At 53.8% G+C, this 23131-nt stretch overlaps 10 protein-coding genes across 10 annotated transcripts; 4 read left to right on the plus strand and 6 right to left on the minus strand.

The window, feature by feature from the left end:
- Nucleotides 1–153: 153 nt before the first annotated feature.
- NECHADRAFT_84886 (uncharacterized protein) lies at nt 154–825 on the minus strand (the record flags this gene model as incomplete). The annotated part of the gene is made up of 3 exons (XM_003050452.1): nt 154–507; nt 568–663; nt 727–825. 3 exons carry the CDS (start codon nt 823–825, stop codon nt 154–156), a joined length of 549 nt encoding a protein of 182 aa, XP_003050498.1.
- A 572-nt stretch (nt 826–1397) lies between these two features.
- On the minus strand, nt 1398–2949 carry NECHADRAFT_84887 (uncharacterized protein; the record flags this gene model as incomplete). Its single annotated transcript, XM_003050453.1, has 3 exons — nt 1398–2581; nt 2639–2722; nt 2772–2949. The coding sequence occupies 3 exons, from the start codon at nt 2947–2949 to the stop codon at nt 1398–1400; spliced, it is 1446 nt and encodes a 481-aa protein (XP_003050499.1).
- Nucleotides 2950–3385: 436 nt separating this feature from the next.
- Nucleotides 3386–4144, minus strand: NECHADRAFT_84888 (uncharacterized protein; the record flags this gene model as incomplete). Its single annotated transcript, XM_003050454.1, has 3 exons — nt 3386–3472; nt 3526–3864; nt 3923–4144. 3 exons carry the CDS (start codon nt 4142–4144, stop codon nt 3386–3388), a joined length of 648 nt encoding a protein of 215 aa, XP_003050500.1.
- Nucleotides 4145–4390: 246 nt separating this feature from the next.
- NECHADRAFT_48720 (uncharacterized protein) lies at nt 4391–6169 on the plus strand (the record flags this gene model as incomplete). Its single annotated transcript, XM_003050062.1, has 2 exons — nt 4391–6003; nt 6055–6169. The coding sequence occupies 2 exons, from the start codon at nt 4391–4393 to the stop codon at nt 6167–6169; spliced, it is 1728 nt and encodes a 575-aa protein (XP_003050108.1).
- Nucleotides 6170–6438: 269 nt separating this feature from the next.
- On the minus strand, nt 6439–9160 carry NECHADRAFT_48836 (uncharacterized protein; the record flags this gene model as incomplete). The annotated part of the gene is made up of 2 exons (XM_003050455.1): nt 6439–8534; nt 8581–9160. 2 exons carry the CDS (start codon nt 9158–9160, stop codon nt 6439–6441), a joined length of 2676 nt encoding a protein of 891 aa, XP_003050501.1.
- A 1169-nt stretch (nt 9161–10329) lies between these two features.
- Nucleotides 10330–11139, plus strand: NECHADRAFT_84891 (uncharacterized protein; the record flags this gene model as incomplete). Its single annotated transcript, XM_003050063.1, has 4 exons — nt 10330–10425; nt 10606–10716; nt 10754–11023; nt 11086–11139. The coding sequence occupies 4 exons, from the start codon at nt 10330–10332 to the stop codon at nt 11137–11139; spliced, it is 531 nt and encodes a 176-aa protein (XP_003050109.1).
- A 2799-nt stretch (nt 11140–13938) lies between these two features.
- Nucleotides 13939–16164, plus strand: NECHADRAFT_101665 (uncharacterized protein; the record flags this gene model as incomplete). The annotated part of the gene is made up of 2 exons (XM_003050064.1): nt 13939–15326; nt 15742–16164. The coding sequence occupies 2 exons, from the start codon at nt 13939–13941 to the stop codon at nt 15875–15877; spliced, it is 1524 nt and encodes a 507-aa protein (XP_003050110.1). The 3' UTR covers nt 15878–16164.
- A 320-nt stretch (nt 16165–16484) lies between these two features.
- NECHADRAFT_84893 (uncharacterized protein) lies at nt 16485–16932 on the minus strand (the record flags this gene model as incomplete). The annotated part of the gene is made up of 2 exons (XM_003050456.1): nt 16485–16619; nt 16678–16932. 2 exons carry the CDS (start codon nt 16930–16932, stop codon nt 16485–16487), a joined length of 390 nt encoding a protein of 129 aa, XP_003050502.1.
- Nucleotides 16933–17558: 626 nt separating this feature from the next.
- Nucleotides 17559–19433, plus strand: NECHADRAFT_96294 (uncharacterized protein; the record flags this gene model as incomplete). Its single annotated transcript, XM_003050065.1, has 2 exons — nt 17559–18560; nt 18609–19433. The coding sequence occupies 2 exons, from the start codon at nt 17559–17561 to the stop codon at nt 19431–19433; spliced, it is 1827 nt and encodes a 608-aa protein (XP_003050111.1).
- Nucleotides 19434–19995: 562 nt separating this feature from the next.
- On the minus strand, nt 19996–21774 carry NECHADRAFT_63677 (uncharacterized protein). Its single transcript, XM_003050457.1, has 3 exons — nt 21709–21774; nt 21594–21641; nt 19996–21167 (listed from the first exon to the last, which is right to left on the minus strand). Exons 1-3 carry the CDS (start codon nt 21709–21711, stop codon nt 20121–20123), a joined length of 1098 nt encoding a protein of 365 aa, XP_003050503.1. The 5' UTR covers nt 21712–21774; the 3' UTR covers nt 19996–20120.
- Nucleotides 21775–23131: the final 1357 nt, after the last annotated feature.

The raw sequence follows: 23131 nt of genomic DNA on the forward strand, positions 1-23131 counted from the left end.
TGGCACATCCGCCAGGGGCCAAAGATCCAAAGAGGAGAGAGAAGTCCGTCTCCCAACGCCATCCCTATGCTCTAATAAAACCCCCAAAACTCCCACAAAAACATTCATATCTGTACAACACGATCCGCCATTTTTGTCGCTTCATATCTTTCTTTACTCATCCTTGGCAGGCGACCTCATCCAAGCATCAATAGCAGCACTAAACGCCGCAAACGCCAAGCATCCACCAGCAGCAGCCTGAGGACCAGCGTTCTTTGCGAGAACACCGCCCGTCAGACATCCGGCTGCGACACTGTTGGTGAGGTCGTTCTTTGCGCGGAGACCCTCGACACCGCACTCGATGCCCGAGTATAGAGCTCCAACCTTGCCAAAGTTCTTGGCCATGGACCATGACCGTGTTCCCATGTCCTTGAAGCCGATTCTGAGCTGCTCTTTTAGCGGGAGGGAGCTGATTGTCGTCTGCGGGGCACCGGGGGCGGCTGTGTGGTAGGGTGTATCGTAGGACATCTAATGAGAGAGCGAATTAGCTGGTGATTCTTCAAGGATGGAAAAGAGTTGAGGACGTACAGAAGCCATAAACATTCCAAATACACCGCCCATACCAAAACCCATCACTCCAGACATGACCGACTTTCCATAACAAGACTCCATCGCAGCTTGAACCTACAATTCTCACGAGTTAGTCAACTTTTGCGACCCCTCCACATGCCGAGAGGGTAAACGTACAGCTTTGACGTTGGGATCTTGAGGTCCGCCGGGTGTGGGCATTGCGCCCGCAGCGGCGGCGGTGGCAGCAGTCGGAGGAGCGGTCCCGGGAAAGTTCATCGTGGCTGCGTTGGATGTCGTGGAGGTTATCGCGGGTTTAGCTACGGCTGAATGGACCTTGGAAATCTTTCGGAGGAAAGATTTTTGCCAGTTGCCACCGCTTTCCGGGGGCGGGATGATATCGGCCCCACCCTTCCGGCCTTGATCTTGGCGCGGGGCTTCAATGTCAACTTCAACTTCAGGATCACTACCCCCACCTACCAAGACAGGTAATATCATATCACCTCAAGAGGCACATTGAAAGTCGACCAAAATTACTTGAATGCTAACCTCGGAGTATCTGCGCGGATCAACTAAATCCTTACAAAACTGGAACCATGGATGTAAACCTTGTAAACCCTTCCTTCACCCCCCATCACAATTCCCTGGTCAAGTCTCGTCCTGCAAGACCTTCCATGCTTGTGAATTACAACCATCACATATCCGTTCCTGATAGTCCGCCGCAGTCTCTCTCGTTAGCAAATATTCATTATCCCTTTGTCATAAAGTCGTAAAGCCATCCCCATCGTGTGTCACAAATCCTTGGACTCGGGTGCTGAATCAGTTGCGCTCATGAGACCGCTGTGGCTCGTCTAGTTCTGGTGAGGGGTGGGGTGGTCAGGAAGAGGTCGTCGCTTGGGAGCGGGCATCTCCTCATCCTCGACAGAGATGCTGCGCTTTCGGCTCTGCAGCATGGCATCAGCCACCTGGCGAGCAAACACCTCCTGCTTTCCTCCCGTGAATGTGAAAGGGAACATCTCACGAATAGAGGGCAGTCTAAGAGGCCCTTCCTCCTTGCTTGGGGCGGGAGTGTGGAAAGTAAGCTGGACAGAAGACTGGCCAGGAGCTTGGGTGGACGTCTGGTAAGAAGCTCGGGTAGGGGTCTGCTGAGAAGTCGTCGCGTAGTTCTGGTAGAATGGGGCATACGAAGAAGAACCTTGAGTTTGGGTGGTAGTGGTCGCGGTGAGTCCCTGAGTGCGTCGAACATCTTGGTAAGCTCCTGTGGTCGTGCCACGAATGCCACTCCCGAAAGACTGAGGCTGGCGGCTGAGAAGAGCATTGGGTCCGGAGGGCTGGGTGACGGGCGCCTGCGAGGTAGATGGCTGTCTGACAGGCTGCGCAAACTTGGTAGCCTTGGCCTGGCGCCGGATTGCCATTGAGGGCTTTCGCTGGCCGGACGCAAGAGGACCGGGCGCAGAACCCAAGTTGCCGGCAGGAGGGTTGGCGAACGAGTTGGCGGAGGAGTTGGCAGCAGGGGCGATAGCAAGTTTGGCAAAAGAGTTGGTAGCAGTGCTGGCGGCAGTGCTGGCTGCAAGATTGGCGGAAGAGCTGGCAACAGTGTTTCGTCCGCCCTGGTTGATGGGCGTGAAGAACGAAAGACCACCTCCTGGAAGCCCGCGCTCAGTAATAAACTTGTACACGTCCGCGGCGTCCGGAGTTGTAGTAGTCCCTGACTTAGCAGCACGGGAAACAGCGGGCTTGGCAGAAGAGTCGACAGTAGTGTTGGTAGCAGCGTTGGTAAGACTGTCTTGTCCGCCGTGGTGGAAGTCCATGAACAGCGCCGTATCCTCTGCAAGATCGCGCCCATAGGCAGCTTTGTACATAAAATCAACGCCGACTCCTGGGCCATCACAAGCAGGCAGGGCGGCCTTGCGCCCACGCTTCGCCTTGGGCTTGGGCTTGTTGATCTCGTTCAGAAGAGAGGTCAAAGTGTCGTCCGAAGTAGGAGCTTGAGCGGGAGCAGGAGGGGGCGAAGTCTTGTTCTCCTTGTACCATTCTGTTTGCACTGTCAATTTTCAAAAATCACAAACGGGGAAAACGAACGTAAACTTACCAATGTCTCGCAGGTGCTTCTCCAAGAAGGGGTTGGCCTTGGGGGACTTGGCGCCGGGCTTGAAGTTCTGATAGTGATGCTCATCTGTTTGTTTGTTAGCGCAAACGGAGAAACCTGTGATATTACTGCTTACAGAGCATCGTGTTGGTGTACTCGCGACGGGCATTGGCTCCAACCTCTCGAGTCATGAGCTCAGCACATTGCGGCCAGGTCAAAAGACGCTTAGCAGGGTTGGCAGCGTGAGGCGAGACGGGGACAACGACCTCCCAAAAGACCCGCTCCTCTTCAGTGGACCAAACCTTGCCGCCCATCTTGCAAAAAATCGCAGAAGAAGCAGAGCAAAAGGCTTGTCGTGGTGGGTGGGTATCAGAGAGGGAGAGAGATGCGATCGATGATTGGTCAAGTAGTGCTACGAGAGAGTCGGCGTTTGCAAACTTGTTTGGAAGAGGTTGAGTCTCGAGATAAAATTTACAAACGGGAGGATCAGAGGGAAGATTTATAGGTTGGGGTGGTGTTGCAAAATGTCCCAAGATGGGTGATTCAGTCCCAATTGTATTGTCGTGATCTTTTGGATCATTGTTGTGTTGAGAATTGGGCACGGGCAGGGCGCTGAATAGAAGACAATACAATAGGTATTGTTGGTGATTCACCTATTTGGGACGAGCAATCCGAAATAGGCTGCTTGATCGAGGCCGATTTTGCTGGCGGTAGGTTGACAGTGACAATAGGAACAATATCAGACGACAGTTATTCCTCGAATATGCTGCGAGGCTCAGGCGCATGAACCCCCCGAGAAAGGAGAAACGATGATAAGTGTCGCTCAGCCCTCGAAAACTGTTTCCGGTAAGTTATTATTTGCCATTTGAGGTTACTCATATTCAACTCACAATGCTTTTCTTCTCCAAAGGGATCACCCCGTCTCTCACCCAGAACCCCCAACCCCCAGTCATATTTGCGAGCATCATATCCGTCGTTAGCCTGTCGCCGACGAATGCAATGTGCGCAGGGTCAGTGACGCCTGTTTCTGGATGCTTTTGGAAGTATTCCATGATCTCCTCCCCGCACCCTGGCTTCTTGACTGCGTGAGGAAGAACTGGAACGCCTGTGTTCCTCTCCACCTCGGAGGCTAGCTTCATATTCTTGTCCCAGGAAGTTGCCCCGGCGGTATTTGATACCACGAGCAGCTTCCGACCGGGGTATGCTTGCCTCAGTTTCTCAAAGTGACTCTGTCGCAACCTTAGCAAATGACTCTATGTGTCTCTCCCGAGATCATTGATTATTCACCTGATAGGGACCGTAGACTTCAATGCTATCAGGGTAGGCAAAACAATCGTCTTTGTCAAGGACGACTGCCTTGATCTCTACCTTTCGGCCATCCTTCTGCAGTCCCTTCTCCAAAGGGATTGGCAGTTCATTGAAGGTGGATACAGTGTGATGAGGCAGACAAAGACTCGGCTTGAAGAATAGCCTTGTAATATTTAATGATGCGGAGAGATTCAAGTTCATCGTGATACAGTTTCAAAGGTTGATGACCGTGATGTTGTGAGCGAAGTGAATGGTGGTTGAGAGGAAGTTGAAAGCTCGCGCCACATGTTCTGCGCCACAAGGCGCCACAGCCAATTTAGCAAGGAACGCGTTACTCAAACGCGACTGGTCACTGCATCTCCTTCGTCACCCCTGTTCACCTTTGAATAAGGCAAATCAGTCGCTGTAGGGATCCAGTTTGATCTTGCTTCTACATAAATCTCCATCATGCCACGGAAAAAGGCTGTTCTCGAGCCAGGCAATCCTCCGGCAGAAGAGCCACGATCTCTCCGAAAACGAAGCCACCAAGAGCTCGATGCAATCCCAGAATCAGACCTCGAAACGACTCCCTCGAAGCGCATACGAAGCTCAGCTCGATACTCCCCGGTAGTCACCGATGATTCTGACAGTCAGGCTGAGGCCTTCGCTACGAATGGCACTGAAAGCCCTGCGATTACTAGCACTGAATCATTCAAGACCGACGATGACGAGACCCCTAAACCCACTCCTCGACGTCGAGGTCGACCCCCGAAGAAGGCTGTGAATGGAGAAACACCCACACCGAAAGCGAGTCGCACCGCCCTTTTCCAAACCCCTACAAAATCTGCGGCCTTTTCTTTGAGTGCCGCCACCCCTCGGGCTGCAGATCGATCCGCAAGGAAGAAGAGCGCAAGAGCCTTCATAGAACATGTGGTGGGCGATAACCTCACAGATGAGGAAGACGAAGGACTCACGAGGCATATCTACGACTCGAGCGAGGATGAGGAAGAGGGCGAGGATGGCATTTCGATTTCCGCAGACGCATCAACCATAGACGAAGCTGCGACACCATCAAAGAGGACCCCAAAGCCAAGGGGGCGACCCAAGAAGACCAGATCTCCAAGCCCTCCTCGAGACCTGCCTCCTCACGAACTATACTTTGCCCACAACAAGCCCGGAAGACCAAAGACGTCGAACAATACCCTCGGATCACTCTCTTTGCTCACCCACGACGAGTACTTTACGATAATTAGGGAGAACAAAGACCATCATGAAGCCGATATCGAGTACTTGGAGAGTCTACACGCTGAATCCTTTCCGCAATGGTCGTTTGAGCTGTCTCAGGGCTTCAATTTGTGTCTCTACGGTTATGGCTCGAAACGGCGGTTATTACACAAACTTGCAGGACATCTTCACGCTCGAAGTAGGCGGGACAAGGGAGACAAGATTGTGATCATCAATGGCTACGCTCCAACTACGACGATGCGCGAGATCCTTAGCACTGTCGGCACTGCTATCGACCCTTCTCAGCGCATTCCACTTGCTCAGCCCTCCGTCATGGTTCAAGCCGTCCTCTCTCACCTCGCCAACTCATCAATGACACTCACCCTCATTGTCAACTCGATAGACGCAGCACCACTCCGCAAGCCCGCTTCTCAAGCTGCTCTTGCGCAGCTCGCTGCACATCCCCGTATACGTTTGATCTGCTCTGCTGACACACCCGATTTTGCGTTGCTTTGGGATATCGGCGTACGCTCTGCTCTCAACCTGGTATTCCATGATTGTACAACATTTGCGGCGTACACTGCTGAGCTCGATGTTGTTGACGAGGTTCATGAGCTACTCGGCCGCAATGCCCACCGTGTTAATGGCCGCGAGGGTGTTGCGTTCGTCTTGCGCAGTTTGCCCGAGAATGCAAAGAACCTGTTCCGCTTGTTGGTAGGTGAGGTTCTCATCGCCATGGAAGAAGAGGGCGATGGCGGCGATGAACCTACAGGCGTGGAATACAGGATGGTGTATAACAAGGCGGTGGAGGAGTTTATCTGCAGTTCCGAGATGGCTTTCCGGACTCTGCTAAAGGAGTAAGTACCCTCTTTCTCGGTTTATATCAACCTGTTGCTAACGAGGAGTAGATTCCACGACCACCATATCATCAAGAGTATCACAGACGCCCTAGGAACAGAGTTGCTGAGTCTTCCCTTCCGGAAGGATGAGTTGGAGGCAATCTTGGAGGATCTCATGTCATAATTTGGATAATCACTACCGTACACGTAAAAGCATAACACATCATATTTGGCGTAGGAGTTGGCTGTGGGAACTGAAGGATGATTGCTATATTATCTTAGGGGTATAGAAAGTACATCTCGGGGATACCACTCCCCCAAGACCTGAAGAGAAGTCTTCCTTTTTAAAGTCTCATAAAACATTCATTCATCTCTATCCAGCCGCCTGCCGCCCCTCTCATCTATTTTCTCCATCCGACCAAAGGACCACCATCAAACGCCGTCACCACTGTATCAAATACCGAGGCTTTTTACGCATGTCCAAAGGACCACAGGTACGATGACATTGTCGTTCCCGCCTGTCAATACGGCCTCCGTAAGGCTCGCCATCGAGGCGCACATTGCTGAATTCCGCGCACTGGCGAAAACACCAGCTTGCTCACTCGTGGCGGGCCAGCCGCCAACCTTCAACCAGATGCTGGCAGCAGCCAAGCCAGCAAACACAGCTATGGCAAATGCAACACTGCCCTCTAGACTCTTCCCGCCGCCCCAAAGCCACTTCCGGTGACCGTAGCGGCGGCCGATGAGGGAGGCAGCTGCGTCTCCGAGGCCCACGCAAATAACGCCAGACACCATGCTGACTTCACGAGTTGGCACCTCCCAGCCTACAAGATAGCCGGATCCAGTCCTCGGGATCGAGGCGAGAGCTAGCCAGAGAGGGATTGCACAACCGATAAGGAGGAAGATGTGCGAAATGACGACAGGGCCACGGAAATCTCTTCCGTCCACGTACGGAGCAAGGAACGACGCTATCGGTTTCGAAAGAGGAGGAAGCTGACTTGCTCTCAAAAGATCAAGTATCAAGAAGACGGCTAAAATCAAAGAGAGAGCCAGAGCTGCGTAGGTAGGGTCGACGTAAGTTGCAGGGAGAAACATGCCAACCATCATGAAGTGGAATACCTTCCGCCGTGTGTCAACCTCGTAGATATCCTTCAGACGGAAGACAATGATGAGGCCGACAATCAAGATACCCAACCAGTAAACGCTCAGCAAGAGCCGGGTGTTTGCTTCGCCAAAGTCGTCATGGCGAACATGCTGCACCCAGCCAAAGTGGCATTGCTTTCCTGGCTCTGATTCTGATCGTGCTGGTAGACAGATCCACCGTTCAAGATTGGCCATAACCACTTGGTACCTGAACCAAGGCAGGTCTCCAAAGAGGTATCCCAAAGCCCAGCCGATGGGCTCGTTGCCGCCCATGGCAAATTTCTGGACATATGTGCGGATACCAACCAGGATGATGGTCAAGATGCAAGCATACACATATCCTGCATACAACCACTTCCTCAATGTAGCCTGCTCTTGGGTGAGCTTGAAAAAGGGTCGAACAGACATTGAGGTTGCCCGTTTCTTGCGCCCTGAAGGAGTATGCGTGGCATTCCGTCGAACGACATGGTCCATGTGTGACAGAGTATGTCTTCGGACAAAGGAAGTGCCATTGGCAAAGGCGTCGTCGATAGCCGTGGGAGATGACGGAACGCTGTCAGCATCCGCTGTCACAGGATAACTTGGCCCAAAAGTCTTGACTCTTGCAGGCTTCCTGAACAGGGGCCCAGCCTCATCCTCGGATGAGCCAACCGTGTCATAAACCGTCTCCTCAAAGTTCGTCCTCAGTAGCTCATTCCTCATCCGACGCAATGAGAATGCTTGAGCTAGTGACTTCCACAGAGGAGGGCTTTGAGAGACTGATGCCCTGCGAAATCGCCATTTGGGGACTCTGGCCAGAGCAATTCCCCATCTTATGACAGGACCGCAGAAGACAAGCAAGCTGAGGCCACCTCCCCAAAGCAGGGCTTTGAGGATCTGAATTTGTGGTGAAGAGGCCAAAAGTAGCACATTAATGAGTGCAATTGACAGCAGCTGGAGCTCAGCCGTCAAGAGACTCGTGGTTGTAAGGTGGTGCAGCACCACGCATAATGATTGGTGCAGAGGATACAGCAAGACGGCCGTTTCCTCAGATATAAAACTGTCTGGATTCTCGACTTCGAAAATCTCGCGCTGTCGCGGGCTCCAGACCAACGGAAGGCAAGAAACCCCCCACGCTATCACATCGTAGGTGGCATAAGGGTTGACTTTTGGAATGACGCTCTGAGGGATGGAACAGAGACTGAGTACAAGGTTCGGAAGAATTCCAGCCGGGTTATTGGAGCAAACAAGGAGAGATACGAAAAGGGTGATTGCTGGAGGATATAGTAGTGGCGCGGGATCGAAATGCGCAGGAAGTTCGAGAGGAATTGGGTGAGTGGGAGAATGGTTACGGTAACCCCATGCCACGACTCGGAGAGGGTAGAGGATGAGTAGTCCGGTGTAAGAAATGGCAAGAAAGAGAATGTCTAAAGCACGTCAGTATACGATTCGCACAAAGCATGCTGCACATACCCTTTCCCCAAATATTAAGGAGCCCCGATACTTGAGGGTTCGAAGCTACCATGAGACCCAACGCCACGACAATGCCTGCTTCAGTTATTCGTCGCGCAATCACTCGTCTTCGTCGTCGAAGGGCTTCAAGTAACCGTCGTGACTCCGGTGTATCGACAGGGGTGAGCGCCTTTTCCACAGCGCGAACAGCATGGCCGTCCAGCGTTGCTGGTGAGGGCAAAGGCGTTGAGGATCCAGAAAGCGGCTCATTGAGACCCCTCAATCCTTTGTGTAGATTCGTTTTGGGCGCTGGTAGCCCTTTCCAGAAGTGTTCATCATCAGCTTCGGATCCGCTGTCACTCGTTTGAGGCGAGTCCCTAGGGAGAGGGGGCCATGCTGTGCTGGATGGCTCAAGCTGGGCGTCGTCACCACTCCCGCTCGATTGCGCTTGGCGGTTACGTAGGGAGAATCGATCTGACAGATGCGGGAGGTCGGTATTCTGGTGATGGTATGGATGAGGAGATCGCGAGCGCACTCTCAAGCTGGATTGCTCATCGGGGTCGAGGGAATTCAGCGACTCGGGGCTAAGATGCTCTGTCATGACGAGGCTGTCGAGGACGCAGCGGTATCATTGAAGATGGTAGGGGTGCGCAGGCGCATCAAATAAGGACGTTGAGAGCTCGTCGCAGGGAGGGTGACTTGGTTGGAACGAATATGAATTGAATTGGAGATTATCCGAGTCAGCGGCTTTACAATCGGAGCACGTTCCCACACCGACGGTTTTGGTTGACATGGAAGAGAAGCTTGAACAGCCGTCATCATGTGAAAGTGGCCTTCTCAGTCGGGCGACCATATGTTTCGTCAGCCTTTGGCATCAGTCAGCCGCAGCCAGGGGCACAAGCCACGAACGTGTTATAGTGGCTGAGGATCGACAGCCTCATGAACTCTGAGTATCATGACACGCAAAAGACGCTCAATTTGGTAATCTAGCAGGTCTAGTTTATTCCCTAGCACATGGCTCTTTATTCCGAGCCTCGTAGTAAGTTTCTTGTTTTTTACTTCCTCGGTAAGGGGTTTCATCGGTTCGATCGAGAGCCAAGAAATTCAACACATTGCCTCACTTGTTGAGCCAGCACACAGAAGCCACACAAGACGTCACGTGAATCAAGCTCAGCTTTCAATGGCACGCAGGTCAAGGAGACACCATTACTTCCTATCCTCAAGGTGAGAAACAAGGCAGGATATCTCTTGGTACCTATATCATTCATAATATTAAAGAGGGGTTGGATTTTTCTTGGCTCTTCTGCTGTCTCATTTGTCCTTTTTGCTCACCCACCTAAACGGTTTCACGGGTGAAGAAGGTGCCATCCGAAAAGATGTGACAGTAACACCGACCTCACCCATCTTTTTCTTTACACAGAGATGCACCAGTTCATCTATCAATCATGGTTGGGATGAATCCTCAACGGCCCAGTCAAGGTCACATTTCCAGGCTGAGATGGAACCACTGAGGGCTAGACCTCGAATGTCGTCCCCGCTGGGATAAATATAGACGACGATCGACCAGTGGATGCACACGCCAGAGTCACTCCCCGCGCCCATCCCAGATCAGCACCAACGAAGAGAATCCTTCCCGAGCGACTTGACGCCGAGCGGCAGGCTCTCTCGATACCGCCTCCCCGGGTTGGTAACATCTTGTGATGGCTGCATCTCGGATTGATGCAGCTGCAGCACGAGGCCGCATCTATCAACAACCGTGACACGTCAGACATGTCAGCCCCAGCTCGAGACCATCCCGGCGTCCAGCGATACTGGCCCACCTATGGCCTGGCCAGAGCTGCCACAGAGCTCCCAGTGTGGCATCAGGTGAGGACAAAGGTGTTGCTGCTACGTACTGTTCTCACCAAGTCAACAAAGAAATGGTCAGGCCCGGCATTGGAAAGACACGCGCCGGTCAAGGGGCAAGATTCTCGACACCACCTCCTGCACGTCTCTGAGACTTCACGATGGAGTACGGCGACAATTGAGTTGCGGGACTAGTTGCAGTTTTTCAGCAGAGGCGACCATGTCTCTCTTTTGGCCACCATTCGCATCCTACAGGCCAATGATTGCGCCTCGGCTCGTACAACTGCATTGGCGTGTTTGACGATTGAGAAAGTGTGTTTGGTGGCGGGCAATAGCTTATGTATTGTAGGCACAAGTTGCTTACAGACCGAAACGGACAAAGACTCGATCAAGTCTATTCAGTCAGGAGGGGTTGGAGTTTCAGGCTGAGCTTGGGGTTGACCAGGATGGCGACCTGCGTCAACTGCAACAGCAATGGTCACAGCAGCATCGAATTGGCTGCAACGGCAGCACCCCGAGCTACAACCATCCTCTTTATGTTCTGCCAGAGCTATCCGTATTGGGTGGCAGGAGGGACAAGGAGGGCAACCCAACCTCGCACCTCGGGACAAGAAGAAAGGTGAGCAAGACCGCGCGGAGCTTATTCACGATACGACCCTAGCATCGACCGAGCCTCAACAGGCCGGGCCAGCTTTTTCCTGGGCGTGCTACGCGGCCAGTGTCATTGTTCGCTAAATCGCTCTTGTCGATGAGCCGCCAGATCCGGCGGCCGCATCATGTCTCCTTGGCATACTGAATCTGCTTCCGCTTGCACGGACACGCCGGGCGGAGCCAGCTCCACGGAACTCAACAGGCGGATGAGCTGATGTGCAGTTGTAGCAGCAACGTGTGCATCTACACGAGCAAGAAGCACCAAATTAAGATCAACGTGAGCGGCTCCCATGGTGTTGCAAGGATTGATGGTCTTTTACCTCGGATTTTGATGGCTGGGAGGAGTTTAGGAAATGATCGCAGCCGTCGGACTGTCAGAGATCCAGACATTCAGACACAATTGTCGAGCTCGGCGTTGACAAAAACGTCACACTTCGTCACCTGTCATGTCATAACGCACATCTCCGCGTATCAGATAAGACCAAGAATCACCATTCATCCTGGTTATGGTCGGGATTGATGTTCGAATTGGCAGAGTCGACAGTCTATATGGGCATTATGACGAGTGATGGCCAAGCCGGGCCAAATGTTGTGATTTGAAAACGGTTTCTGTTGACAATCACCAAACACATTCGTGCCGCTCCGCGAGACAAGATCAACAAATCGAAGGGGGTTGGATAACGAAAGCTGCAAAGACGACAGGTAAGACAGGGGTAGGGATCAAGGGGCTAACAACGTGGGTCAGACAGGGGCCGGGGAACGGGGCGACGGAGACCAAAGAAGGACGCTCTGGCTGGCTGGAACCAATGACTTGGGCCCGATCGCTTACTCGCTTACGCCTCCGATGCCCGACTTTTTCTGCCGATTTTCTCGTATTTTCCTGCCTGGCATGAGGTGCTGGAACCTGTCGGCGTCTTCGTGTGCCTCTGGCACGGGGACTGCAACGTCAAAGGGGCTCTGTCGGCCCAGAGGAATGGAGGCCGTCAGTCATGGAGATGATTGCTCCGTCTCGTGTCAACTGGATCGTGTGGGCTCGCTCTCTCGGTCAACGTTTTCTTTTCTGGGAATACGAAGCCAAGCATCACGGCCCCGTGCCTACGCTACGCCCATGTCCGTCCGTTTGTCGTCGCACCCGCAGTGACATCACAAAGCTCCAGAAGGTCGGCACCTGGCGTCACTATGGGGGCGTCCGATTGAGAAGCGCCTGCTGGGCAACGAGCCCTGGGCCCAGGACGGGGTGGAAGACCCGATAGCGGTGACAGCGTACGGATAGCGGTGCTCCCGACAAAAATAACCCTGCAACCGATTGCAGAGGCAGCAGAAGCAGCAGAGCAACGCGTAAGAAACGGTACGTAGGCAGCGAGGATCATGTTACTGTTCCGTCCGCCAAGGCGAATACCAAGATGCTCGATATTTGCGTGGGGATGGCTATGGAGAGCAGCAGCGGGCGACGCCGTTGCGAGCCAGCGGTTATTGACGCCAGAAGGAGGCTGAAACTTATCCCGAGTTTCCACGGGGAAGTGAGGAACAAGTCTCAGGAACTTGAATTCTCAGCCATTGCTTTTAAACAGTTGGCGCGTCAGGAACGCCAGATATCAGCGCCTTACATCGGATCAGCCAGCCAGACAGCGCCATAGAGTGCCAGACAGCGCCTCCTTGCTGACACCGGTTGACTCTCAAGGCGTGCTCCGGGGCTAGACTGGCCTGGTCGAGCCGCCTCTCAGCGCCTAAACCCCACTGTCACCCATCCTCCCTTCCAGTCCAGGCCAGGGCCAGGCTTGCCAGGCTTCCCGGGCACGTCGTCGAAGCTGTCTTCCAGTGGACGGAGAAGGCAGCCGGTGGGACCTGGCAGGCGGACAAGGGCGCTAGGTGTCTCTAGAGCCGGGGTGGCGGTTGTTAAAACTGCATGCGGTTCCCTCCATCCCGAAAAAGAAACATGGGATTTGTATCTCCAACACCATCGACCGGCTTCCCGTGTGTGCCCTGCACTTCTTTCTTTGCTTTGCCACCACCCAGCAAACAGTCAGAAAGGTCGTCGTCTGCAGCTCAGCCTCCTTTGACCAGCCATAGTTTAGCTCTCGGGACTTTAGTGGACGGATCCCCACCATCCATGAGCGATCCAGCATCACGGGCTTGCATTTAACACCAAACTTTGTCCTGGGCTGTCCTGTCTTGTCTCTCTTCCGAGCCTCCCACTTGTCCACAGCTTCCAGCTCGACTCAGCTCCTCGTGTTACACCGTCGCGGACTCTCTCCACCTCGTCCTCCACCCGCACCGCACAGCACAGCACTCACCTCACCCCTTTGGTGCACATTTCCAAGCAGCGCCTCCATCGACTGTCAACTGTTGACCGGCTGGCGGCACGCTATTCGCTTTCCGTCGTTTTACTTCCCTCACTCTCGCATCACCAGCTTCTGCCCTGTGCCCTGTCTGTCTGCTGCTGCTCCGTGCTTCTTCTCCCTTGAGCACCCACGCTAGCACCCGCAAGACACTAGAGCCACCTCCCATTTGCTTGGCCCACGACTCTTTCATCATCGATAAAGGGAATCAGCCCCCTCTCGCCAGCTGTCGCCTGCAGATTCTTGGGTCCCTTATTTAGCTTGCCGTCTCCAGTCACCACTCACGGCCTGGTATTCGCCTCCTCAACCTCTCACCACCTGCTTCCAGCCAGTCGTTTCTCGTTCCGGCCCACGACACAAACCCAAAACCTGTCCACCCATCTTGGTCACTGCATCTTCCTGGATACTGTACCTATCCTTGGACACTAGACGTGCTTTGCATATCTGCCAAGCTTGATCTCAGCCTCCTCTCTTCCTCCTTGTGTCAACTTACAAAACTCAACCACCACCCTCACCTCAAGCCTTCAAGACACTCATCATCATCATGGCATCGCACAAGAACGACTACAACATGGAGGCCGGACTGTTGAGCACTGACAGAGAAGAGAGGATCATGTCTGACAAGGAAGCCCTACTCCAGGACTTTGAGGACTCGGAGCCTACCCAACCCCAACAACGAAGGATCTCCCCTGCCCGCAAGGTTTTGGTCGGTTTTGCCGTCTGCTGTCTGCTTGGTGTTGGACTTGGTGTTGTTGGACATGCCACCAACATGAGCATGTGCCCTGGCCATCTCCGCCATGGTCATGGTGATGCCTTGGACAAGCACGGCATGAACTCTCACAGGCCCAACCTGTCCGAGTCCATTGCCTTGATGGTCAAGCGTCAGAACACTCCTGGACCAAGCGACACAAACCAGGCCACCGAGCCTACCCAGGGTCCTTCGGAGCAGCCCTCGGCCACTGAACCATCTGCGCAACCTACAGAGCCCACTCAGGAACCTACGCAGGAGCCTACTCAGGAGCCTACGCAGGAACCTACCCAAGAGTCAACCCAGGAGCCTCCTACCCAGGAACCTACCCAAGAATCTACTCAGGAGGAGCCTACCCAAGAACCTACTTCGCAGCCCTCAGCCACCAGGGAACCAACTTCAGCCCCCTCCAACACCCAGTCGAGTGAGCCCTCCTCCGCCGAGCCCGCGAGCTCAGAACCCAGTGAACCTGCCCCTGACACGTCAACAGACAATCCCACCTCTGCTCAGGACACCGCTACCGAGGAACCCTCTGCCTCGGAGACCCAGGAACCCACCCAGTCTGAAGCCGAGACGACTACAGCTCCCACGCGAAGGTCTACGACTGAGGAACCCAGGTCGACCGAGGAACCCGAGTCGACTGATGATTCCGAGCCCACTTCTACCGGTACGTCTGATTCTGAAGAGGAGACTTCCCAGACTTCTCCCTCTTCTCAAAGTGCTCCAACGTCCGAGTCCTCTGCTCCTAGTGCTGCAACTGCAACCTCCACTGCTGCCAGTACGTCTGAACCGCAAACTACTCTGCCTGATGATTCTTCTTTTACTTCCTTGCCGTCTGAGACGGCTTCCTCGGGTGAGACTGCTCGTTCTACCGCCCCTGACACCACCACTGTTGTTGAAACTACTTCTGTTGATGCCACAACTGCTTCCTCTGAGTCCGCCGATGAATCAACGTCTGAGTCCGCCACTGGATCAGCGTCTGAGTCCACCGAAGAGGCAGAGACAACATCCTCCGAGCCTCCAGAGGAAACAGAGACATCGACAACCACCGGTATGTGGGACGGACTGCCAGTATCGGGTCTCTTTGCGGAGATTCCGATGCGGATCCAAATCCCAAAACCTGCTGCGTTATTGTGTTTCGTGCCATTCTTCGACACCCTGACCCGCATCCATAGCCTTCGCAAGTGCGCCAGATACCCGATCATCGCTATACTGAGCTTGATGGACCACGTGCATGTTGACTCGAGACCGCGCTTAGCACTAATACATCCGTTTCATACAAGTATGCTAACATGAACGCAGGCGATGACCAGGAGACTTCAGCCACTGAGAGGCCCACGACTACCCGAAGCACCATCACCGGAACCGGTACTAGGCGAACCTCGAGCGCTGTGCCCCAGACCTTCACCTCTACTCTTGAGGACGGCGGTGTCACCACCATGACTTCCACCTCTTGGGTTGAGGTTGTCCCCTCGGCCGAAGCCACCGCCAGCGGAAGCCCCGACCTCCAGAACGCCGCTCCCCGATCCTCGGCCTCGGTCGGCGGTGTCATCTCGGCGGTTGTTGGCATGCTGTTTGGCGGTCTGATGCTTCTGTAAGCCAAGCCCAGCCGAATACGGCCCCGGACCACGCGACGGACGGACGAAAACACGAGGACCCCGGTGTTACGAGTTACTTTGACCAGTCACCCCAACTGTTGCCAAGTCGTCTGAACACGGCGGGGTCCACATTATGAATTTGACGGTCTTCTTTCTACATATGGGAAACAAAATGATGGTAATAGACTGGGAGCGGAATAACACGCTCAGGCAGATTGGACAAGGGGATTTTTGATTAGACAAGAGCATCCACGTACGGTTGTATCTTGGAGGACTGGGATCATTAATGGCGCCTAGCATATTTGTCGGCATGAGAATCGCATGTACGGATAGTAGAGTGCATATTATATTAAGCGGGTACAAAGAGATTGGCGTTTTGTCACGCACCCCAAGGATCAAATCGAGTATTTGTTTAAGTGAAACTAACATTTTGGCTTGGCCGGACTTGAAAATTTTACAAGATGGAGTTGGGTCGTGTCAAGGGCAGGGGTTTCGAAATAGGCTTTGGGCATGGACATCGACCGGCTCATGGGTGACGGTCATTCCGGGCAACGCACAGCCCAGACGGAAGCCTACAACATCGGACGTCATTAATTTTCATCCAGTATTTATGAAAGATTAAGTGAACAAGGACATGTGCATCAAAAGTTGATTGTATAAAATGAGGGTATACCCAAAAACGCCTGCTCCATGATGTATGTGTGTGTGAACTCTTGCCCTCCAATGCAGTAACCCAAGACCTGTTCAGCCTGGGCCAATTCTGGGCATGTCGTGATGCTCGCTTAGTCTGGAAAGGTAGGTGTTGAGCTCTTCGACGCGTTCCTTGTGCGTCTTGAGAAGTTCGGGTCTGGAGCCTGAAGACTCGGCGAGCTGGAGGAGCTGCGAATTGACCATGTTAGCAAAAGCTTGATGCAGGTGATGGGAAAAGAAAACTTACCCTCTTCTTCTTTATTTCGTCGTGGCGTTTCTCAGCCTCAGTCTTTTGCACCGCGGGTCTGTCATCCTCTTCATCGCGAGGCTCATCATCCACCTCCTTCTTCTTGTCTGGATCCGGACCCTCTCTCTTTCCGGCGTCGAGGTTCTTCTCCAGATCCGTCTTCTTGTCTCGCTTCTTTTTCTTCTTATGCACCTTGGACCCCTTGAGCTTCAAGGCGCCGCCGCCACCGACGGCAGTATAATCGTCCGAAGCCATAGCGCTGATGGTTTGAACGTTGCAGGATGCATGGGTTGCTCAAGGCTTGAGGTTGGGAGGGAGCCACCTTTGTTATGTAATCGTAATTGTGGCGGTGCGAAAAGCGGCCAGTGGTGGATACGAGCGGGAACGAGTAAAAGAACGAGCGTCAATACGCGGGTTTGCAAAGCGTTAGGGGACCCAGCCTAAGCCAGAGCTAAGTGAGATCCTAAGACTTTGAAAGCAAGCCTCTCTCCTATTTGGACTGTCTTTGTCTTGTTCATGCAAACACGCGCGATGCTCCCCTTTTGGTGCTTGAATTAAATCTGACGAATAAATCATTGACGACACGAAATATTCTTTACTGATTTTTAATCTCACGACCAATTCACGACTTTACACGCTTTCAAAACCGACCGCTACAAAGTTCCTGACATCCCATTCCCGACATCTACGTCACCTGGCGCCCAAAGTCTGTTTTCGTATACGAATCCCTTCCAAGACGTCTTCGCGACCGCTATGTTTTATCGCTGCTAGCGAATATACCGTCTGATTGGGAATACTCTTGGACGGTCGATTGACGACGAGAGGCCGCAGAGAGACGAAGCGAAGGACGAGAGCGACAGAGACCACCAACAGCAGTCACAATGGCGCCGTACGGGCTCCCGTCGCATACACGAGACTCGCTCGAACTCGCGTCGCTCGCCAGTTCAAGCCAGGGCAACGAAGATGGCGTGTCGGAGATGTCGTCGCGACCCAGCATATCGTCGTCGCGGAGGCTGTCGCTAGAGCAGGACGACCCCCTCGACAGCGCCAACCCGGCGGGGAGGATGCACCGGTCCTACTCGGTTTCGTCGGCCTTTGACTTTGCCGCCAACATGTTCCCGCTGAGCTCGACGGCCGGCGCCGGAGGGTACGCGCCCATTGGGGCTCCCACTTCGACGGCGCGGCCGAACGGTGGACTTGGAGGAGGATCGTTGGAGAAGCACAAGACCTTGACCTACCTCAACGGGTTGTCGCTGATAGTCGGACTCATTATCGGCTCTGGTATCTTCTCGTCTCCAGGCTCAGTGAGCGCTAGAGTCGGCTCGCCGGGCGCTGCCTTGCTCGTCTGGGTCATTGCAGGTGTGCTCGCGTGGACAGGCGCCGCATCGTACGCTGAGCTTGGTGGAGCGATTCCTTTGAATGGCGGTGCTCAGGTGTATCTCGCCAAGACGTTTGGCGAGTTGTCGGGCTTCCTCTTTACATGGGTGGCCATGCTGGTGCTCAAGCCTGGCAGCGCTGCCATCATCGCCATCATCATGGGCGAGTACTTGGTGCGCGCCTTCATTGGCGCTGATGCTGAACACATCAGCCCCTGGATCAACAAGGCGGTTGCGCTCGTTGGTCTCGTTGCTGTGACGTTTCTGAACTGTGTCTCGACACGGCTTGGAACGCGCCTGAACGATATGCTCATGTTTATGAAGTTTGTCGCTCTACTGGGTGTCACCATCACGGGTGTTGTGGTTGCCATCACGGGCAAGACACTCAAGGGCAAGTCGAACGTTGAGTGGAAGGCTCATGAATTGTTTGACAATACGTCGACTGACATGTCTGCTTGGGCACTTGCGCTCTATGCCGGTCTCTGGGCCTACGATGGGTGGGATAACGTGAGTAACAAACTCCTCTTTATGACTTCAACGACTGACTTGATGTAGACAAACTATGTGGTCGGCGAGTTTCGAAACCCTACTCGAGACCTACCCAGAGTTATCCATACGGCCATGCCACTGGTCATCCTCTGCTATGTTCTCGCCAACATGGCATACTTCCTGGTCCTTCCCCTTGAGAGCATGGATGGTGCCAACACCGTAGCCGTCATGTTTGGCTCCCAAGTCTTTGGTTCCGTTGGAGCCCTCATCCTCGCACTCATCGTCAGCGCTAGCTGCTTCGGCGCTCTCAACTCGTCCACCTTCACCTCAAGCCGTCTTGCCTACGTCGCCGGCAAAGAAGGCTACATCCCCTCCATCTTTGGCCGTATCGGTGTCGGAAATGAAAACGAGAACAGTCTCAGCACGCAGCGAACACGAAGCTGGTTCTCACGCAAGCTAAGCCGTGCTTTCGGTGATGAAGACACAGGCTTGTTCTATACCCCTATTTACGCGCTCGTGCTGAACGCCGTCTTGACTACGGGCTATGTCATCGTCGGCGAGTTTAGCACCTTGGTCACATTCTACGGCGTAGCGGGCTACACCTTCTACTTCCTCACGGTGCTAGGTCTCATCGTGCTACGCGTGCGCGAGCCGCAGCTTGAGCGACCCTACAAGACATGGATCACGACGCCCATCATCTTTTGCTGCGTGAGCTTGTTCCTCCTCAGCCGCGCAGTCTTTGCCCAGCCGTTCCAGACAGTAGCCGTCGTCTCATTCGTCGTGGCCGGCGTGCCAGTGTACTTCTGGCGTATCCATGGCCGCGATGAAACGACGTTGAGGAGGAGGGCGCAGCCCGGGGAGGAGAGAAAGTGGTGGCAGTTCTGGAAATGATTTTCATGATCAAGAGACATGGGTTTTCACATGGTTAGAGAATTGGATATGGTCTTGTCATGGCATGAGAGATATAAAGGGGAAGGGAACAGACAACGACGCTTTGATGACGACGGTTGGCTTGATGAGGAATACCACCCACCAATTGGACGTGTAAATGTAACAGTAACAACCAAACAAACGTTATGGTAAAACGAAATAATCAACAAACAATACAGCAGGGTTATGCTGGTTTTAAGCAACTTAATCGTAATGTATATTGGAAATGTGCATGATAGCAGCAAGATGTAAAATGATGTAGAAGAGTTGCCGGTACTCAAGTTCCGTGGTGAGACCTCAGCTTTATCTACTTTGACTCTGCTACAAAAGAGGGCAAGATATTCAACTCTAATGAGCGAGGTGCCAAGACATCCGAATTCGTCAGTCAAGCAAACTATGTCATCTAGGTTTCTATGTCACTGTGGTTGCCAGAGATACCTTCTCAATACAGGTACCCCTTGGTGATTAAGAAACCAAGACAATGAAAGCAAACTTCACAAGCAACAGAGAAGAGCCAAGAGTTAATTTTTACAGTTTTTTTATTATCTGCGACGCCATCTTTTAAATCCCCGCGTCTATTATGCAGTTGTGGGACTCGTAATCATCATCATGTACAGTAAATTCTTCCTTCCTCTTGTAGCGAGGCGCTTACTTCTTCTCACGCTGGCCGTAGGCCTTGGTGGCGTAGTCACCACCGTGGACGATGAGGTCCTCGGGGCGGTAGTCGAACTTGCCAGTGAGGTAGCTCTCGATGATGGCCTTGGTGCCGTCGGCGTAGCGCTTCTGGGCGTCCAGGGAGGTACCAGACATGTGGGGGACCATGGCGTTGCCGCCGCCGAAGGGGTTCTTGGCAGTTCGGAGAACGTGGTCGCCAGGGGCGGGCTGGGGGAACCAGACATCACCACCGTAGCCGGCGAGGTGGCCAGACTTGAGGGCGGCGGCGACGTCCTCCTTGACAACGATGGCGCCACGGGCGGTGTTGACGAGGTAAGAACCCTTCTTCATCTTGGCGATGAGGTCCTTGTTGAAGAGACCCTTGGTCTTCTCGTGGAGAGGGCAGTTGATGGTGACAATGTCACACTGAGCGAGGAGCTCCTCGAGGGTGTCGACACGGCGGCAGCCAATCTCCTTCTCCTTCTCGGGAGACAGGGGCTGGTAGTCGTAGTAGAGAAGCTCCTTGCAGTCGAAGGGCTTAAGACGGCGGAGGACACGCTCGCCAATGCGGCCGACGGCGACGGTACCGACAACCTTGCCCTCGAGGTCGTACTCCTGCTTGGCAGCAGCGGCGACATCCCACTCACCACGCTCAATCTGCTCGTGGGCGGGAACGAAGTTTCGGATGAGAACCAGGATGGTCATGAGAACGTGCTCAGCGACGGAGACGACGTTGGAGCCAGTAACCTCGGCGACGGTGATACCACCGTTGGTCTTGTTGGCGGCGTTGAGGTCGACATGGTCAGAGCCGATACCAGCGGTAACAGCGAGCTTGAGCTTCTTGGCCTTGGCCAGGCGCTCAGCGGTCAGGTAACCGGGGTGGAAGGGAGTGGTGATGATGATCTCAGCATCGACGAGCTCCTCGTCGAACTTGGAACCCTCACGGTCCTTGTCGGAGGTGGTGACGAGGGTGTGACCCTGGTCCTCGAGCCACTTTCGGATGCCGAGCTCGTTCTCAGTGGTGCCGAGAAGGCCGGGGACCTATGACAGGCGTGTTAGTTATGGTTGAAACTCAATTGACTGAGACTGTGCAGGTTGATGAATGAGGGGGTCAGGGGCAAGACATCGAGTGCCCCAGAGGCGACTGGGGTTGCATTATGGTTACTCAAAGACCATGCAGTGTATCCTGCAAGAGCCACGAGCCCACACAGAATCCCACCCAGGGACAACTCTGATGTCTTACCCAGAGGCACTGCCCCGCATCTTGGGTTGAATGTGGCTGATCTTGAGTAGGGAGACGATTTCCCCGCGTTTGGGATCGGCAAGCGTGGGTGTGAGTGGGGAGGGGTTGTCGACGTGAAGGCGTTTGGAGGGGCAGAGAGCAAACGACCATCGACGAGCGGAAATCGAATGGTGAAGAGGAAGAGGCTGAGAGGGCTGGGAGAGTTGATTGAGAGCGAGACGTACATCCTTGGCGTGCTGGCCACCGTCGTAGAGAACAGCAAGAACCTTGACCTGTTGAGGTTGTTAGATAGAGCTCAAAGGGATATCAAAGTGCGAATGGGTAAATAGGAATGCTTACCATTTTGGCGGTTGTATAAAAGTATTGGTTGTAAGTGAAGAAGGAAGAGGAAGGAAGATGGTGATGATGATGAGAGTGAGGAGGAAGAAAAGAAAAACAAAATATCGAGCGTCCAACGCCAGATATTTATGCTCCAGTCGGGCACCGGAGTCTTGTTACCACGAAAAGTTACAACAACGTATGTAACGGGGAACGGGCAGCGGCAGCAGCAGCGGCATCCAGGTTCAGGTTGGTTTCAGTGGGATCAACAGACAATCCTCCACAGCCAAGGTTCCACGTCTCACTGCGTGTGGTGTCTGTGTGTGCGTGTGTGTACCTGTGCCGCGTGCATTCTCCTCACACACTCCCGCAGTGCCATCCGATCGAAAAGAACGGAACGGATACCGTGGCCGTGTGTGTCTTGCTCCACGAATCTCCATCAATGCCGCGAACCCCGAAGCTCTCGGTATCTGGGAGGGAGGGGGCAGTGTACCTCTCTGGCACTAATTCTCCGCCCTCGAGAGGGTCAGTTTCCAGTCAGCAAATTAGTCCCATGAGGCTGGACTGTATCTTTACTCTCTCCGTGTCCTCTCCTCCTCGCATGACGAGGCCCGGACGGTCACCCGCCGCATGCCGTCGTCCTATCCCGCCCACCTACGCGCGCGGTCGTGCAAAGCGGGGGCGCCGAGCAAGAGCGTGCGACCATCCCATCCATCCACTCTCGAGGGGGCTTACCGCATGAGGAAAGTATGAGCACAGTCTACGGCTTTGAGAGGCTCAGAGTTGAGCGAGTGAATGGGCATATCTCGGCGTTCGGTGTTGTTGTTGCAAGAGAGCGAATCATGGCGGATGGTGGGTACAGGGGAGAATATGCTCTGGCCAATCACGTGTGTCGACTCTCTCGGTGGGGTTTGCCGTTTTCGGACATAGGAGCGGGGTTGACAGTGTCAGGCAGGCCCAGCTTGAGAAGCTTCACCTCTCGGGCACGGCAGCTACGGTCAACGTCTCCGTGCCGTCCATCCATAGGCACGGACAATATTTCCATCGATCAACGTCCAATTGAGTACTCTCTACGGCGATTCATAGCAATTCGGGGTCTTGACTTCTCCAAAATGACAATAATGACTTCCGTTGGAGAAGCCTCACCATGCAAGGCTCTGGCAACTCAAGTCCGACCTCAAAACTCTCCGTTCCGTGTCAGCGGTGTAAGTGGAGATGGAGATGGTAATCGTGGCCTGCTTTTGACACACACTTGGCTCCACGGCGATGGACCTCAAAGATGAAATTACGGAGCAGAGGAGCTTCCAATAGTGGGAATCTTGGATATCAATGGCATAATCATCCATGCCTGGCAGGTCTAGATTCCTGTCTTTTGCCCTGGCAAGATTTGATGCAACACGAGCACATGGACCGATTTTCTCTGCCACATCCACTCCAGCCTCGC

This window comes from Fusarium vanettenii (assembly GCF_000151355.1).
Source record: "Fusarium vanettenii 77-13-4 chromosome 9 genomic scaffold NECHAsca_6_chr9_2_0, whole genome shotgun sequence".
In the NCBI taxonomy this organism is placed as follows: Eukaryota; Fungi; Ascomycota; class Sordariomycetes; order Hypocreales; family Nectriaceae; genus Fusarium; species Fusarium vanettenii.

Bases quoted from the DNA above. Each gene is read 5' to 3' on its own strand.
- NECHADRAFT_63677 (XM_003050457.1), bottom strand. The intron at 21,168-21,593 runs GTACGTCTCGCT...CGCCTGTCATAG, and splicing joins GTGGCCAGCACGCCAAGGAT to GTCCCCGGCCTTCTCGGCAC.